The sequence below is a fragment of the Ipomoea nil genome, unplaced genomic scaffold, assembly GCF_001879475.1.
Source record: "Ipomoea nil cultivar Tokyo-kokei standard unplaced genomic scaffold, Asagao_1.1 scaffold1834, whole genome shotgun sequence".
NCBI classification, from domain to species: domain Eukaryota; kingdom Viridiplantae; phylum Streptophyta; class Magnoliopsida; order Solanales; family Convolvulaceae; genus Ipomoea; species Ipomoea nil.
Window position 1 is genome coordinate 1,064,451 of NW_017618262.1, and position 18,309 is coordinate 1,082,759.

Sequence of the window (18,309 nt, forward strand, 5' to 3'; positions counted from 1 at the left end):
TGAAATATGTAGCATCACTTTCAACTGGAGAAGGCGACCATTGTGGTGGCCTTCTCAACTGGAGAAGGCAACCCAGATTTGGGTTGCCTTCTCCGGTGGAGGATGGTCGCCTTCTCTGTGACCAACGACCGTTCGTCGGTCACTTTTTTGCATGAAAATATGTCGGAAAGTGATCGGATCTGTAATGACCTATGATAGCAGGTCATTTACATGTATTTGGACTTCATTGCATCAAAATGCATGGTTCATGGGTGTAATTACACCTTTAAAAAATTGAAAGGGCTAATTGACTTTTGAGCAATAGTTTAAGGACCATTTTTCCTAATATCAATTAAGAAACTAAAAAGGCACATGTAGTCCACAGTCTTATTTTACATTTTCCTTATTTATTGTCTATTTTGTCATTGAATATCTAGTTTTGTTGTGTGTCTAATTCAAGAAAACCATCAATTTCAAAATTGTACAAATTTGCAATAGTCACCACTCACCACAATACTAATAACACAAGTATTTTAAAAATGTTCATGATATCTTTCAACATTTTCTATGTAATTATTGACAAGTTTATATTTATGTGTATCTTTAGATAGAATTATCTATCTATTTTTAATAAATAGTTTCTTTCACTTTTGATCTTATGACTTTAGTGCCTCCGGCAACTTAGGTTCACAATTTTCATTCCTGACATAAGTAGTGCTTGACTTTGATTTTTTTTTTTTAGTTTTTTTTTTTTCACTTTTCGTCCTTCCGGCCATTTGAGCAACTACTTTTAATCGGAATCAATAAATTGTCTTTTAGATTTTAGAGGGGTAAATAAGTCTTTCACCATCACTTAAACAATAAACAAAAGAAAAATTAAAGCCAACATCTCATTATATTCTTCTTACTTACTGTATCTTCTTCCTCTTACTGTAAGCACACATGGACAAAACATCTACAAACCTTAACTCAAATCAAGCCAACAATTCTTCTCAATCAGCAACGCCTGGACGAAATCAATGAAGAAACAAGTATAATATTGGCGTATCTGGCATGGCGTATCCACAATGCATCTTTAATAAACTTACCTTGGAATCCGTGTTCCATTCTTGGTAGAACATCTTGATGTGCTGCAATTATACCCTTTTATTTGTTAGAAATTAGAGTAAATTCATGCTCAAAATCGTATGAAATCTCCAAATCCCTTCTCAACTATAGCATAACATAAAGGGAAAATGCTATAATTGGAATCTATTCTAATTGCAATTAACAACACACCTCCTGTTAAATTCTTCAAGTGAGTGTTATCAACTCCAATATTTGGCCTACAATACTTGAAGCCCTTCTTGCATGCATCCCAAGTCCCAACACATGTAGAACCTTAGAAATCTTCTATCTCCATTCAATTCTTGTAGTTCACTCAACTTAATTGAACATGTGGACATTGGATTTGTTCTATTAATTTCTAACACATAATTCCAAATCTTGTTAAAGTTATCTTCTTCATTTCCTTGAATCATGGTTTTTGCTTTGGCTAGCACCCTATAAGTTTGCCTTTCACTTATATTAAACTTGTCATCATTACACACTTTATCTTTAAACTTGAGCATCTTTCAATCTGAATGAAATTTGATCTCAGTACACCATCTCTTAGCTACCTAAGATGAGTTCAACATCCCATTATCAAATTAAAGGCCCATGAACAACCTTCATGATTTTCCTTCATCTTTAAAATTCTCCATGACAAAGAGTTAATCACTTTTCTAAGACTTATTCTAAAAGGACATTCATCAGTTTTGCATTCTACAATGAATCTCTCTTTATCATTCCTCACAACCTTAAGATCTTTGACCATTTTTAATTGCATAGTTTTGCAATGCATCATTGAATCCTCCTTTCTTAGAGGCAAATGTCATACCTAGAGTGAAATGTGGGTCATTCATATCACTACTTGGCCTAAAATTAGTCCACAAACTACCTGATATCTCACCATCACTGTCTCAATCCACAACAGAGGCATCATCAAAAAGGTTTGGTTCAAATGAATTATATAAAATATCCCTAACCCCACCAATTTCACGTAATGGGTCTACATGAGTCTCAAAATCCATCTGCATGCTTCATAACCCCTGAAAGGACTTTTAGTTTTTTACATAACCAAAGGACACCAAAATATTTTTAGAGAATTATGTTGATTATAATTTAAGGATACCTCTAATTCTACAAAAAAAAAAAAAAAAAACGGGATATAGAAATTTGAATGCCCGTTATGTCTCTTAGCTTCTTTCTTTTTCAATTTTTAAATAAATGTATAAAATTAGGCACAATATTAACAATATCAAAAGATCACAAAAATATCGGTGATTTATGTGAAGTGATCACGGACTAACGTTAAGTCACAGGTTCAAGCCTTAGAAATAACCTCTATAATCACTTCTTATCTTCCCTAAACCTTGCATAGTGAGAGATCCTTACACTAGATCTAACAAGAAAACAATTCATTTAGTATATCACATGTGATCCAAGTTGTTGATAAGTTTGAAATCATAATAAAATAGTCCATACTACTTATTGCCTTAATTTATCCATTAAGTATTAACTGGAATAACCTAGTAAATTAGAGCAAAGCCTTTTTTCAGTTACAAACTAGTTAGATGTTCAGGAATGATACTAAAATTAAATTACATAACTATTACTCTGATCTTGAAAACTAAACACTGGTTGAATTGTTGAAGCTTAAATAAAAAATGAAAAGTTTGCCAAAAAAGAAATGACAAGTATGAAGTCTTTGAAATCATGTATAATGGAGCCTACAAACAAGCTTTCTAACCATGGTTCCCACATAAATGCAAAAGAACTGGCAAACACTTCAAATAAATCAATGTTTTACCAAATACCAATTACATAAAAAAAGAGATAAAGTATTTCATATTATGGTCCCCACCTAAATGCACAACGATAAATTGAATAAAATCGACAAATACAACTCATACAAACCATACAAAATCAATAGATAAATTGGTACCCTTGCCTCTCTCGTAGACTACTACCCAATTCATACAAACATCCCCCATCCCCCATAACTATAAAAACTCAATTTTTTTTTTTATCATTTACTCAGTGTTCTTACCGTATGTCGTAATGTTCGAAGAAGATGCAACTATTTGTGAAGTCATGCCAGATACGACAATATTATACTTGTTTCTTCCTTGATTTCGTCCTGGCATTGCTGATTGAGAAGAATTTTTGGCTTGATTTGAGTTAGGGTTTGTAGAGGTTTTGTCCATGTGTGCTTACAGTAAGAGGAAGAAGATACGGTAAAAAGAAGATAATGAGATGTTGGCTTTAATTTTTCTTTTGTTTATTGTTTAAGTGATGGTGGAAAACTTATTTACCTCTCTAAAATCTAATATAAAATGCAATTTATTGATTCCAATTAAAAGTTGTCGTTCAAAATTTAAAGAGTAAATACCCAAAATGAGTTAATTCCAGCAATGGTCCTCTGATTATTGCTATTTTCCAAAATTGGTCCTCGTCTTTTAATTTGGACGAAATAGACCCTTGACTATCAGATTTATTCCAGCAATGGTCCTTCCGTTAAGCATAAGTTTGGTTGCCGTTAAATAGAGGGGTACAAGGGTCATTTCCTTTATTGCTTGAATTTTTCTTTCAATTGATTCTTCTTTCTTTTTCTCAAGTTTTGCACTACTGGTTACCCAGCGATGTGATAATCGAAGCAGATGACATGACCTTCCATCTTTACAAGGTTTGTGTTCTTCCCCTCATTGGTTCAATGAAACTTCCAGTATAGTGTATATATAGATAAACTCATGGAGTTGTTTCTGTGTTTTTTGTCGGTTCAGTTTCCTTTGATGTCGAAAAGTCGAAAGCTTTCATGAATTGATAACAGAGCTATAAAGAAGATAGCAGGCTTATGAATAAGTCCTCAGCTTTGTAAACTTCTCCGCATCCACCCTTTCCAATCATCTCTAGCGATGCCAATCCATCTTCTTTCTCCAAGAAAGACAAGTCCTCAGCTTTCTTAATCAGTGGATTGAAAATTGTTAAACTCGAGTCCTTCCCGCGCCCTCTTGTGTTTTTCCCATTCTGCTCTACTTGGTTCTGGTCTTGGAGCTGGTGCGTTTGTGGCCATTGCTGATTTTTCAGCAAAAATATAGCGTTTTGGAGTTGCTGTATGTACTATTTTCGTCATTCAACTCTAGCTCTGCTGATAGTGATAGATCTCAAACCGATGCTTCATCACCGGCACAGGACCTCTTAGTAAACTGTTTTCGAAAATGTTTAAGAAACAGAGATTCCAAAATGATTTCAAAGACTGAGGTATTCTGGCCGTGAACAAATTCTCGGAGAGGGAGAGCTTTTCGATGTTGGGAAAATACTGCAAGAAATTCAGGTTCCCAGAAAACTTGTTGATTGAAAGGTCGAGGATTCGAAGGAGTAGTAAAGAAGACAATTCAAGAGGGACTTGGGCGAAAAACTAGTTACATCGAAGGCCCTCAAGAATATCTCGAAGACGGAGAGATTTTTTTCAGACTGTCCTAAGAGTATCAAGGACTCCATCAAAACACTCAACTCTTGCGAGAAGCTCCTGCCGTTGGCATGTTTAGAGATGCATTGATACTATCGTGGCGAGAGCTTCATCTGCTGATCCGTTGTTGTTCGGATGGCGGATGAGCGACAGCGCTCCAACGGGAAAGCGATTCTCATGAAGAAGAAAGCAATAAAGGAAATGACCCTTGTACCCCTCTACTTAACGCCAACCAAACTGAAGCTTAACGGAAGGACCATTGCTGGAACAAATCTGATAGTCAAGAGTCTATTTCTTCCAAATTAAAAGACGAGGACCAATTTTGAAAAATCGCAATAGTCGAAGGACCATTGCTGGAATTAATTCTACCCAAAATGGTCCCTCGACTATAGCTAAATTCACAAATTGGTCCTCAACTTTCAATTTCAACCAATTAAGTCCTTAACTTTGCAATTTTGACATGATTTGATCATCCATCTATTCGACCGTTTGTTGACCGTGATTGATGATCTCCAGAAGAACCTTCAGCTCTCGTCGGAGCACGTGAAGGCCTCCAGGATGACGTTTCACCGGTTCTGAAACACGTTGTCTTCTTCGCTCTGGTACGAACTCAACTACATTGAATCCAAAGGGAGGATGAAGAAAGGCGACCAGATTTGGTAGATTGCTTTCGGCGGTGGATTCGAATGTAACAGTGCGGTCTGTAAATGCAACCGGAACCTTAAAAAACCGATGATGGACCATGAAATTACATATATATCCTCAAAAGTCACAGTCAACAAACGGTCAAATAGACAGAGGACCAAATTGTGTTAAAATTACAAAGTTAAGGACTTAATTGGTTGAAATTGAAAGTCGAGGACCAATTTGTGAATTTAGCTATAGTCGAGGGACCATTTTGGATATTTACTCAAATTCAAATGGCCGAAAGGATGAAAAGTGGAAAAAAAAAAATCAAAGTAAAGTACTACTTATGTCATGAATGAAAGTTGTGAATTTGACGGAGACATTAAAGTCATAGGACCAAAAGTGGAAAAAAAAAACTCTTTTTAATAAATTCAGTAAGACAATATTAATACAATACAACTTCTAAGTAGTAAATACGTTATTGAAGTTTGTACAGAATTTATTACATATTCAACATTTATAATCATCAAAATTATCGATAATAATAATTGGAAAAATCATAAAGTAAAAAAATTTCCATTATCTAAAATTTATTAGGAAAAAAAAGGGAAAATAGAAATTATAGTCCATTTTTTATTTTTTATGTTTATAAATCAAAACGTGTGCCAATAACTTTGTGGTCTAATGACTCTTTTAAATAAAAAATTAAAGATTTAATTCATAATAAGAATTGAGATAATAGTAATAAACATATATTACATTGTAATAGAGTCATTAATCTCTCAATTTAATAACGAGGCACATATAGAATTACTTGTAATAATCGACAAAAAGCCCACTAATTTGAGTATTTAACCATACAACTAAAAAAAAACGAGAACATTTGGAACCCTCTTCTCGTAGCAAGGCTCCAAGTGGTGCATAGTTCGCAGCAGTATATTTTATTAAAATTCTATCCATCGCTGACGAGATTTGTGTTGAAGTGCATAGGCTTGTGTAGAGGATGAGACGGGGAGGGGGGCATTACGGCGGCGCCGGAGATTCCACCGCCAATAACGCATATTCCCAGATTCAACATCACCCCCAACACGCCAGGTCTGAAGAACATCAGCAGCAACAGCAGCAATGGAGATGGGAACGAGAGAGCCCCAAACTGCCCACCAACGCTATGTCTCCCCACATGTTCTCTGAAGGCAAGTTCTCATTTCTATTTTCTCGATTGCCTTTTTTCTTCCCTCCGGTTATGTGAAATTCTTACAGTAGACCAGTGGTAGCTACTTTAAATGTTTTTTAGCTCGGAATTAATGTGCAATTACTTCAATTCCAGCACTTCGCCACTAGAAAGAAGCCAAACCTTGGATTGAATGGCGCTAGTGTGAAGTGAGTATAGAATTGTGGTTAGAAATTTGAATTAAACCTAATGCTTCAGCTATTCAAGTGGTTGGAATAATGTGATTAAGATAAAACATGATGAAAGAAAGTTGTGCATATGGCCAGTATTGTTTATGAAAATCGAAATAAACAAGGCACTAAAAGTGAACTAGTTGCTCACAATTTTATTTTATTTTATTTTATTTTTTTAAATTTATGCCTTCTTGTTGATGCCAATAGATTTATCCTTTTTATAAAGTTGATTCTGAAAATGGTAAACTGACAACTATGTAACTCATGGTTTGAGCAGAGAAGCGATGTTACTTGATCATTATCAAACAGACTGCAACTTTTTCTTTTCTTGAGATTAACCCAAAAAATAAAGGAAAAGGATTTCATATATTATAGATAATATGAAGTAGGCTGCAAAAAGCACTAGTATCCTTGATGAAACACATGATGGTTGGTGCTTATATTAGTAACAAGATCGTGGTAATAATAGGAGATAATTGGGAGAAGGTTATAACTGACACTTAGTGGAATAGAGGTTAAAAAATGATATGTTTATACAAGCAGTCATGATCAATTTAGCTTTAAAGAAAGCTGAATGAAGAAATAGAATTTATATATGCTGCCCCAACCAGATTGCATGAGGCGGTAGGGGTGTGCAAATTTTGGAGAAATTTCGGTTAACCGACCGAACCGACGAAATTCGGTTAACCGTTTTCGAACCGAAATATTTCGGTTCGGTTAATGGTTAAAGGTTTTCCTAAAATTCGGTTAACGGTTAATTCGGTTCGAAAGTGTCGGTTAACCGAATTAACCGAACGGTTAACCGAATTTTAGAATATATATATAATATATAATATATTAAATATTAAATATATAATTACTAAAATAAAAAATAGTCAAAATGTCAAATAGAATACATAATAATATGAATTTATTATGATATGTATTTTATTTTAATTAGAATTATTATTTTAGGAATTATTTTATAGATTTTAAATTTTAGGGTTAAAAATTTCGGTTAATCGGTTAACCGACCGATTAACCGAAAAAAAGTTCGGTTCGGTCAATTCGGTAGAGTAAATTTCGGTTCGGTTAACGGTTAAAGCAAAAAAAAGTTCGGTTAATTCGGTTCGGTTAAAACGGTTCGGTTAACCGAACGGTTAACCGAATGAACACCCCTATGAGGCGGAGTTATGAAGGAAGTATACTGTATACATGCTTTCGACTTGTACCCGACTATTTAAGAACAGGACTACACAAGTATCTTATATTGCTCCTTGCACCTCTGCCCATAATGCCATCACATCTTGGTTGCACATGGCATCTAAACTATCTAAGGTCCAATTGAAGCACTACGCTTTTCTGTGGAAGCCTAGAATCAACACACCAGCATGTGAAAAACCTCTATATTTCCATGTAGAATACCATTTCATGAGTGATGCTAGTTACCTTTTTCGATAAGAATCAATGGAACTAGTAATGTATCACGGATAATGTTTTGGTTCATGGCTTCATGCTTCAACTGCCAAATTTTGTGCTTGATTGTTTTATTTCTTTCACAAGTTACAGCAAGCGAAAACCTATTACATAATCAAATGTCATAATGTTATATGTGCTTTCATTTATTTTAATTTCTCAACTAAATGCATTTTTGATAATGGAAAAGTTATTACCCTGTACTTCTTAAGGTTATTCATTTATAGCTTCCTTAACACACTACTAGTGATAAAGGCATAAAGCACCACAACCACTTCTAGTACTTACAAATAAGACTCATTTATATGTATGTTTCCACTTTACATTGGTTCTTAATACTGCTAAAAGTAGTTTTTTTTTTTGGGGTGATGAGATTAGAAAGCATTTTAAGCTGTTTCTTATGCAGTACATTAAAGTTGTAACTAGATGAATTTTGTTTCAAGTTTTCTCTTATTAGCAGTCTAACTTTTGAAAGATGGTATGTAATTAGTCCTTAGAAGATGATGGAATATTGGAAATTATTATTTGAAGCATATCGATTACTAAATTGTCAACAACATCCAGTTTATGCTGCAGCCTGCAGATAAATAACTACTTGCATGGAAGCTGATGATAATAATCCTCACTATTCAACTCTTGTAATCCAAAGTTATAACTAGTGGTATGTGTTTGAACTTAATGTATACTTGAAGTTTGTGTTGGGTTCTACTTTCACTGTAAACTAAGTTTATCTACCCTTGCAATGGATCATGCAGTCCTATTTTGTGTTTTCTTCAACTTTAATTGCTGTATGCTCTGAATCTTTGTTAAATAAGAGTTTGTCAACGTCTTTCATTGGATATAAGCGTTTGTCTACCATGGGTTCCAATTATTTCGTGTTTAGTAGTCTCATCGTTTCCGAGCATGGTAATATTATATCATTATTTGAAGTATATGCTCAATCAATAAGATTGGAGATTCTAAGTTCTTTTAATAATGGCTGGCCACTCATGTTTAACTGTGACTGTTTTATAGGTCAGGGAGCCGAAGCATCAAGATCCTATTATCAGGGCCAGAGGACAGATCCAAGGATGCCATTAGAGAACCAAGGTGGCAAAGATCACGGATCTCAGCCAATAGAAGAAGATATGGATATTGGTTATGAAGATAATCCCATGCCACAGTCTCTGGAGGGCCTTGAACAGAAGTTCCTCGATGACATCATGAAGCTGAGCAAGGAACAAAATGACGCAGAGGATGCCGAAAATGCTAGGCATAGGGAGGTTGGTTTGGCTCAAACTCTGGCTTAAGTTCTGCTTTTGTATGTCATCATATACACTTGCAAATGTCATTATATACCAAAATTGATAAATAAGATCCTCCCTCCTTCCTTCCTACACCTCCCCCCCCCCCCCCGTACATCTCAATGAGGTTCATCCAGTGTTTCTAGTTTCATCCCCTTCTATCTCTCTTTGTTTGTTTGTTTTTTTTTTTGTTTTTTTGGATTCCATGTTCTAATTACCACTTTCAATCAGATCAAGTGTCTCTCTTCCACTTTCTGGAGATATCTTTTGGTTGCTTTGCCACACTTTTTTCCCCAAAAGACAGACTAACTAACCTCTCTTCATACACTCCTTTCTTTTTATTAATAGGTTTTCTTATTACTCCTTAAGAGCAAAAGAAGAAAAAAAGTAATCACTATATATTACCCCCTTTTCCTGGAAGTAAACAGCTTATTATTTCATTAAAAAAAAAAAAACAAAAACGAAGCTTAGTAGTAGTAGTGGTAGTTTGTACTTTGTTTAGTTGAGAATTCATTCATAAGATTAAATGATTAGAAGTAGTAGTAGTCTTCACCCATAATATTAAATGATTATATACTCCTATGGTATAGGGAATTATCATTATGGTTACAACTTAATTGTTTTTGGGGTGGAAAGAGAAATGCATCTGCCTTAACTGAAGGATAAAGATTAGATATCATACTGTTCAGAAACTGAGAAACTTAACAAAAGAGGGTTTGTGTTATGGAAGTGTCAAAATAGACTTACTTCTATGTTATACTTGACAAGTACTATGCTAAATCGTTTTTTTTTTCTCTGTGTGTGTGGCTTGGGGTAGGGGTGGTTTAGCTTGACCTGAATGATAGAATTCAACCTGGAACACTAGACCAATCTTGTGTTTTTTTTTTTTTTTTTTTTGGGTGAGACTAGACCAATCTTGTTTGTTACATGTTAGCCAAGCTTATTTGTTAATGATTATTTTCAGCGAATAAATGCAATCAATGCTCAGTACCAAGAGCAGCTAGTAGCCCTAAGAGCCCGGCATGCGAGTCGCAGAGAGGATGTTCTTCGCCGGGAATCCCATGCGAGGCGACAGCAGTACCAACAGGTTGCATTGGATAACCATCCAAACACTAATGCAGGAGGCCCTATTGATCCTCGTGGATACGCTGCACCAACTCCCGTGCCTGGGGAGCGACAACGAGCCTATAATGCCAATAATTATGATTCGTACAGAGACCGAAACCGGTTTGTTGGAAGCGGAAGAGATCAAGGGTATGAACCTAGAGCTCAGTACCCCGGGGGCCGTGGTTACGACCCCGGGTCGGGGTCGCGCTACTACTGATGTATCTGTGTTGGCAGTGCCTGAAATTTTGTCCATTATGCCCCTTAAAAAAATGCTTAATTATAGTGAATCATACTCCAGTCATGTATTTTGGTTTCCCAGATTGTGATGGAGTGGACCTTGACCTTTTAAGTAGTTTCCCTGGTTCAGAGCTTCTTGCACTTCAATTCTCCCCATGTGATTTCAGCTTGCTTTTTGCTTTTGGTGTAAGTAAATACTAATACTAAATAGGAATTTAAGCAGCAATTATACTGTGGACCACGGTGCACAAAGTTTTGTGGCATGCGGTCCAAAAAGGGCACCATTTTTTAAGTAAAGAAACGGCGTGCCATTACAGTTAACGGAGGGAGCGCGCACATTTGGTGTATTAATTTTCAACTAAAATTATAGTGTATCTAAACTGATATTACAATGTATCTAAATTGACATTGCATCACGTATTATTTTTATATTATCAAATGGAACTGTAATTTAATTTAAATGAAACTGCAGTGTATATAAAATGAAACTGAATAACATTTCACAACCATCTCTCTTGTGGTTCGATGATACCGGAGTTGGACTTTCATATGGAAGGTCTTAGGATCGAATCTCATCCCAAGCATGGGTCGGAATAATTTGTTGAACAAAGGGTCTAGAAAAGACTAGGTGAACTTGGAACTAGGTAGGAACCAAGTGGGGGTCTGGAACAGGGGAACCATGGTCAAGGTGGAACGACAAAATTAAATTGAATAATAGAGCGGAACGGGTGCCTGTTTCTTTTTATTCAACAAAACGACGTCGTTTTAGAAATTCGGTGCATGATTCATTATGAATCGCGGTGCACAATATAATTTGCCGAATCTAAGGGAGCGGGGCTGGAATGAGATTGAAAGCCTCTCTTTCTTTGTCTTGGGCTCTTGGCAACACCATACGCCTTGTGATTTGACTTAACATAAGAGGGGCAAGTTATGTTGTGCAACCATGTGCATCACTATGTTTAGGGAAAAGGGTCAAATAGGCCCTCGAAATTTAGTTTAAAAGTCAATTAGGCCCCTAAACTTTTTAAAGGTACAATTATGCTTATCAACAATTCATTTAAGTGCAATGAAGCCCAAAAATAAATTAATGACCTGCTATCACAGGTCATTAGGGTTCAGGCCACCTTTCGGCGAATTTCTCGGCAAAAAAAAAAAAAAAAGTGACTGCCGAAATTTCCGGCAAAAAAGTGATCGGCGAAATTTTCGACAAATCTGGGTTGGTTGCTGGTTACTTTTTTTTTTTGCCGGAAAAATCGCCGGAAGGTGGCCTAAACCCTAATGACATGTGATAGCAGGTCATTAACTTGTTTTTGGGCTTCATTGCACCTAAATGAATTATTGATGGGTGTAATTGCACCTTTAAAAAGTTTAGGGGCCTAATTGATTTTTAAGCTAAAATTCGAGGGCCTATTTGACCATTTTTCCCTATGTTTATAATTATTGAACAATACGTTCATAATTATAAAGTTATATATTCATAATTTTTGAACTTCATATTCATAATTATTGAATTCTATATTTACAATTACAGAATTCTATGTTCATAATTTTCGATGTTTATATTCTCAATTGTTGAACTCTATATTCACAAATCACAGAACTATATGTTCATAATTTGATAACTATACAATTTAGAAATTATGAATTTACAGTACCGAAATTATGAATCAACAGTACAGATATTATGAATCTGCAGTATAGAAATTATGAATCTATTGTATTTAAATTATGAATCTACGGTTTAGAAATTATGAATTTATAGTATAGAAATTATGAATCTATAGTATAGAAATTATAAATCTATAGTATAAAAATTATGAATTGGAACTCTGTGCACCTTGCATGGTGCACACGATTGCACAACATAACGTTCCAACATAGGAGGTTCCGGATTTTATTTTTATTATTTTCAGATGTATCCAAAAGCAAAATAAAAAGTCCACACTGATAGGATCCAAGCAGTTTCCAAATATTATAATGTGACCAAGTGATACACAAACGCGAATTAAATGTGTGCAAACGCGATTAAGTGCTGACAGGATAATAGGGTTGGCACCCGACCTGGATCATAAGTGGGCATCTGACCCGGCACCATATTTGACCCGGCACCACATGGAGACCCAACGGGCAAAACTCTAATGGACAGAATTCCAACAGGTGTCACCTTTATTGCAATTGAAGCCACATTGATGCTACCATTGATGAGAGAGAATTAAAGACTTGGCTCCCCATTTATGTCCCATGTTGTTACCGTTGGCACCTTTGTATAAGTAGATGCTCCTCTCAGCTTGAGGGGACACGTTCAATACTCTGGACAAAGACACATTGTACTTCCTATACTAAGACACTAAGGCAATACAACTATTGTCACTCTTTCCCACAACGTTATTCTAATATTATTATTACCGGTAACATATTTACCGTCAAGTGCGTTTGCACACATTTAATTCCCGTTAACACACACTTAATATAATCTAGACCATTAAAAAATATTAGATGGATACACACGATTTGTTCTCACGTTCTCACCTAAGCAAGTGTTCTCACTGTAACCCCCCCCCCCCCCCCCCTCTCTCTCTCTCTCTCTCTCTATATATATATATATATATATATATATATATATATATATATATATATATATATATATATATATATATATATATAGTTGAGTTCCGGTGCGGTGAGACCCTCCTATGCGGTCGTGCGGCGGTTTTCAGAACACACCAATAGTTAAACAAAATATAGACCATCAATGTTATGAAACGCACTACAAAAATACACACAAGTTAGGTACGCATCACATACAACACACCGTTAGGTATGACTAAAAGCATCACACAGTGTGCGGAAATACACTATTAGTTTTAGTGGTAGGGAGGCATTTGGTGTATTTTTTGGGTGTGATGTGTATTTTTGTATTTCATTGTTGTGTGTTTCTCTTACACTATTGTTGCATATTGTTAACACTGTTGGTGTATTCTAGAAACCGCTACACGACCGCACGAGAGGGTCTCGTCGTATTTGAACTTTTTCTTTTATGTGTGTGTGTATATATATATATATATATATATATATATATATATATATATATATATATATATATATATATATATATATATGGTAGGATCTTGTAAGAATAGTACCATAGGAGAGAAATAAGTACTAATTTTAGCCTTACATCTATAAAAAAAAACGAATTAGTCAAATTTTTTTTAAAAATATGGTGATATTTTCATAATTATCATCAACTTCATTATGCAAACTTGAACACTTAAATATTAAAATCTGGGTTTAACAAATGTGAGGATGCAAGGTGGAATAGAGCTACTTCCGTAGTCCCTAACACTAGTGAATATTCACTCCCGTGATATAAACATCCAATAAAACAAGAACAAGCATCATAATAAATTTCTAACTACTACCATCTCCCGATGTGCAATAATCAAGAATTAAACTCCCTAACAAAATTACCATCTTCCAAGGTGCAATTGTGCGTGCCCTAAGTTATGCCCAACTCCCGTTATGACACAAACAAAGCTACGAAGCAAGTAATTCGGGCCCTAAACTACTAGCAACAACAATAATAAACATAATTCCAACTCAAGTTTAAAACCCAAATAATAATATATTAAAGAATCTGAGAGCTCAGACACATAGGTTCATAAACACTTTTTACCCAAGAATCTCTAAAGGAATTTAGCCAAGCATGGCTAAATTATACATAGCAAATATAATAAAGGAATTACAAATTATCAAAAAGAGTACAAGATTGAACCTTGATTTCTTCTTACTCCAAAGACGATTCGTAACTCTTGATTTCTCCTCTATGTTTTCAAGGATCTCTGGATGAATATTAGGGTTGAGGAAGGGGGAAATTTATAGCTGGAACCACTCTCGGTTGAAATAGAAGAATTCTACGCGAAAACGGGCAAAAAATCGTGACTGGGCTGTCGCTGGCTCGACGCGTCGAACTTGCTGAGTGCATGTTCTTCGGTCCATTTTGACTCGAAGTTTGTCCTCGAACTTCTCTTGCTTTTAACCTTGACCTACAATAGTTCAAAAACACTAATAAACACCGTAAAACATTCAAAACAAGTGTGAACCAAAACTAAATGATAAAACAAAGGCTTATGCCAATAAATTACCAAAATCATGAACTTAAGCCTAACAAATACAATAAAATTGATACTAAAAATGTGCACAATTGGACTCACATCACCTACCAAACTCCATGAAATTGCAATTCCATGGTTTGGTTGGAATGAATTATAATTTCATGAAATTGCAATTCCCTCCACCATTGAATTGCAATTCCTAGCCCCCCTCCCCCTTCTAGGAATTGCAATTCCACGGTAATTACCACTTTACCCTCATTATTATTATTATATTATATTAATATTATATAAGGGCATTTAGTATTTGTTCACTTCTTCCCTCTCAATTCCCTATCATTTTATTCGTTTCTACCAAACAATGTAATTTAAATTTACACTTTATTCTTTTCTCAAGGATGAAAAGTTTTTAAAGTGTTTTTTTTTTTTTTTTAATGCTATTGACTTTATTATAATATAGAGTATGTTCATAACTCACATTCACTGAGACTCGAATCTACAATCTCCCAGAGTTCAATCTTAGTGTTATTAGACCACAAGATCTTAGCAAAATATTTAAAATTATTTATAATTTCCTTAAATATAAGTCAAACGTCACCTAAAACACAAATTGATGTAAACAGAATTTGAAACAATTAACAATATCCAAATTTAATATTTAATAATATAGTCAAATAGAAGTATAAACTTTCGGGAGTTTAAAGGTATTTGGTAAATAGTTGTTAGCAACTGATTGAGTTAGTGTGTGTTGGAAATAATGAACCAAAATTGATTTAATATCTCAAAATAATATTTATATATACACACAAAAATATATAAAATATTATTGGATATATATATCCGAAATATATATACACACACAAATATATATAAAACGGACCCAAAGGTTATATATACATATATATCGATCTAAGAAAAAGATATACCAATATATATCAACCAAAAATTGGAACTAATAATCCTCAGATTATAAATCCAATCCAACGACAAACCAAATAGAGAGAGAATTTTTGCTTAGAAGTATAATCCAAATCGAAAGAAGAAGAGATGACTCGTGTTTGGGTATAGGATTTTTAGCACGAGTCAAGCGAGACACTCAGTTTTTCTTAAAACCTTATTTGCCACCTTCCAAAAGTGCTAGGAGCGTTGTGGCCTAGGTTTCCCAGGATAAACGTGCTAAGGTTCGACGTTTGAGCACCCAAACGAACAAACCCGGCGAACTAGAGCAAAGCCTTGAACACAGTTAGGCAAAGAAAGGAGTAGGAACAAAGTTTTGGAGAAGAAATTGTGCTTTCTGTGTGTTGTGTTTCTTCTTTCTACCTTGTCACTCTCTTGTTGTGCTTGTACTAAAATCTGCTGCTCCCACTACATTCTTATATAGGAGGTGGAGTATTCAATAGCATTCATGATGACATTCAAGACTTGTCCAGTAACTCCTGTAACAGCAGCCATAAGTTGAGTTTTAATTCACAATTAAAAAAATTAAAATTAATTCATTATTAATTCCGTAACAGTAAAACCCAACGATCGCAACAGGATACGAGAGGACGGAGGCCAAACCGGTCGCAGTTTGGCCAAGCCAAGATCATGTTTCGGCCTTAAGGCCACCACGCCGTCATGGTTCGTGCGCTCTCAAGGCCGACGAACACGAGTTTAGGCTTGAGAGCCAAGCCTTTTTCGATCTCATTTTGAGATTTGATTTACACCCCGCGCGCGCGAGAGAGAGCCTCTATGCTATACATTCAATAAGCCTCTAAAAGACTCTTGTATAAATAGTGGGGCAAATCCTCTTCCCAAACCAATGTGGGACAAAAGCTCATTTTTTCCAACTCAATGGGTTTACTTTGAGAATCAATATCTCATTCACCCATTATCCGTTTTGAGCGTACAATATATCAATCTCTTCGTCTTACTACGAAAAACTCGATCCACTTTGACCCGACCCAAATCGAAAGTGGACCCCACTGATAATTGTACCACAAAATAGCCACTTAAAATATCATTTTAATGCTATTTTTCCAACAGTGTGTTTGACTAGCTGATGATATTAGTTAATTATAGAAAGATATTTTGTAAATTAGCTGTTAGCTGATAGCAGATTACATAAAAAATGACTTTCTCAAAAAATTGCTCTAAACATCTTTTTGAATTTTAGTGTTTTGGAGTAATAAACTGTTACAAATAACTAATCAACCAAACACTTATATGAACATATACTACATTGTAATAGAGTCAGTAACATACAAAAAAACTAAACACTTATATTAATTATTTAATCAAGTCAAATAGTTAATAATGGTCAAATAAATTAAAATTGACTGAAAAGTTAAAAATATGCCCTATATCAATTTCTTTTATACCGAGTATAATCATTTTTTTTTTGAATGCTACTAGCTCTATTACATTGTAGTATCTGTTTCTCAACCTACTGAAACACACACAAAGAGCTAATAACGCCTCTACTAAGGCTCGAACTCACAACCTTTCAAATGAAAGTTCAACCCAGATACTATTGGACCACATAATCCTGGTATAATCATTTAATTAATAACAATCGCCATAATTTAAAAAGAAAAAAGAATAAAAAGAGGCCAGGAAACAAGTAGTCAGCAATGCCCTTCTGAATTTCTGATCCCATCTGATCTGTCGTGTCTTTTGTACTGTCTTCATTTTATTTTTTTTTTATTTCTTCTAGTTATCTTAATTATTTTATGAGTTCTACTAGATGTATTTCCAAATCTCACTTTTTTCAAATTTACTCTCTAATGTGGTAAATTTTGATAATTTATTTTTTCATGTAGATCCCAATATAAATATCTATATCAAAATTTATATATAAAAGTAAAAATAAAAAATATAAAGTAGAAGTACACATAGTATTTTTCTTATTTTATTGTATACATATCTCACCACTCAAAAATGAGAATCATTTTTCTCCATCTGAAAGAAAAGGAAAACACTTTTTCATATTTGTACTCCACCTGCATGTGGCTATGTGTTTGAGTGTCAAGTTTAAGAAAAAACGTGTTGATATACATATCAAATTTAATCTATTACTCTGTATAAATTAATATATATTGCATGTTATAAGACCAAAATTAGAGTTCTTTGTTTCGTCGTATCAATTTGATATCAGAACCAACTTCAAGAGAAAGTAAGCAAATTATAGTCTACATGTTACTTGACTTATTTCACAAATTCTTAACAACTTAATTTACATGTATTTAACAAATATAAATGATTGCAATGCTTACAAAAGTGGCGTCATGAGCTTTGATACAAAATTATGTTCAGTAATTTCACATTACTTAAATATTATATTTAGTTTTTGAGACGATATGACGAATTTTCACTTAATTGAGAAAAAGAATATGACCCTTTAATTAGCATTTTCTTTTCTTAATTTTAAAAAACATATTTGCATTGACCCAAATTTTGGTGGGTAAAAAATGAACCTTTTTTTTAAAATTTTTTTTTATAAGTTTGTTGATGTAAATAGCATATTTTCCATCCAAAATTACCTCTCTAGAAAATTCGGTTGGGTCTTCCCATATTA

General features: G+C 34.4%; 1 protein-coding gene across 1 annotated transcript; it reads left to right on the forward strand.

Moving 5' to 3' along the window:
* Positions 1-6,030: 6,030 nt before the first annotated feature.
* Positions 6,031-10,788, forward strand: LOC109192754 (GATA zinc finger domain-containing protein 10). Its single transcript, XM_019343455.1, has 3 exons — positions 6,031-6,348; positions 9,029-9,276; positions 10,262-10,788. The coding sequence occupies exons 1-3, from the start codon at positions 6,159-6,161 to the stop codon at positions 10,619-10,621; spliced, it is 798 nt and encodes a 265-aa protein (XP_019199000.1). The 5' UTR covers positions 6,031-6,158; the 3' UTR covers positions 10,622-10,788.
* The last annotated feature ends 7,521 nt before the right edge of the window (positions 10,789-18,309 follow it).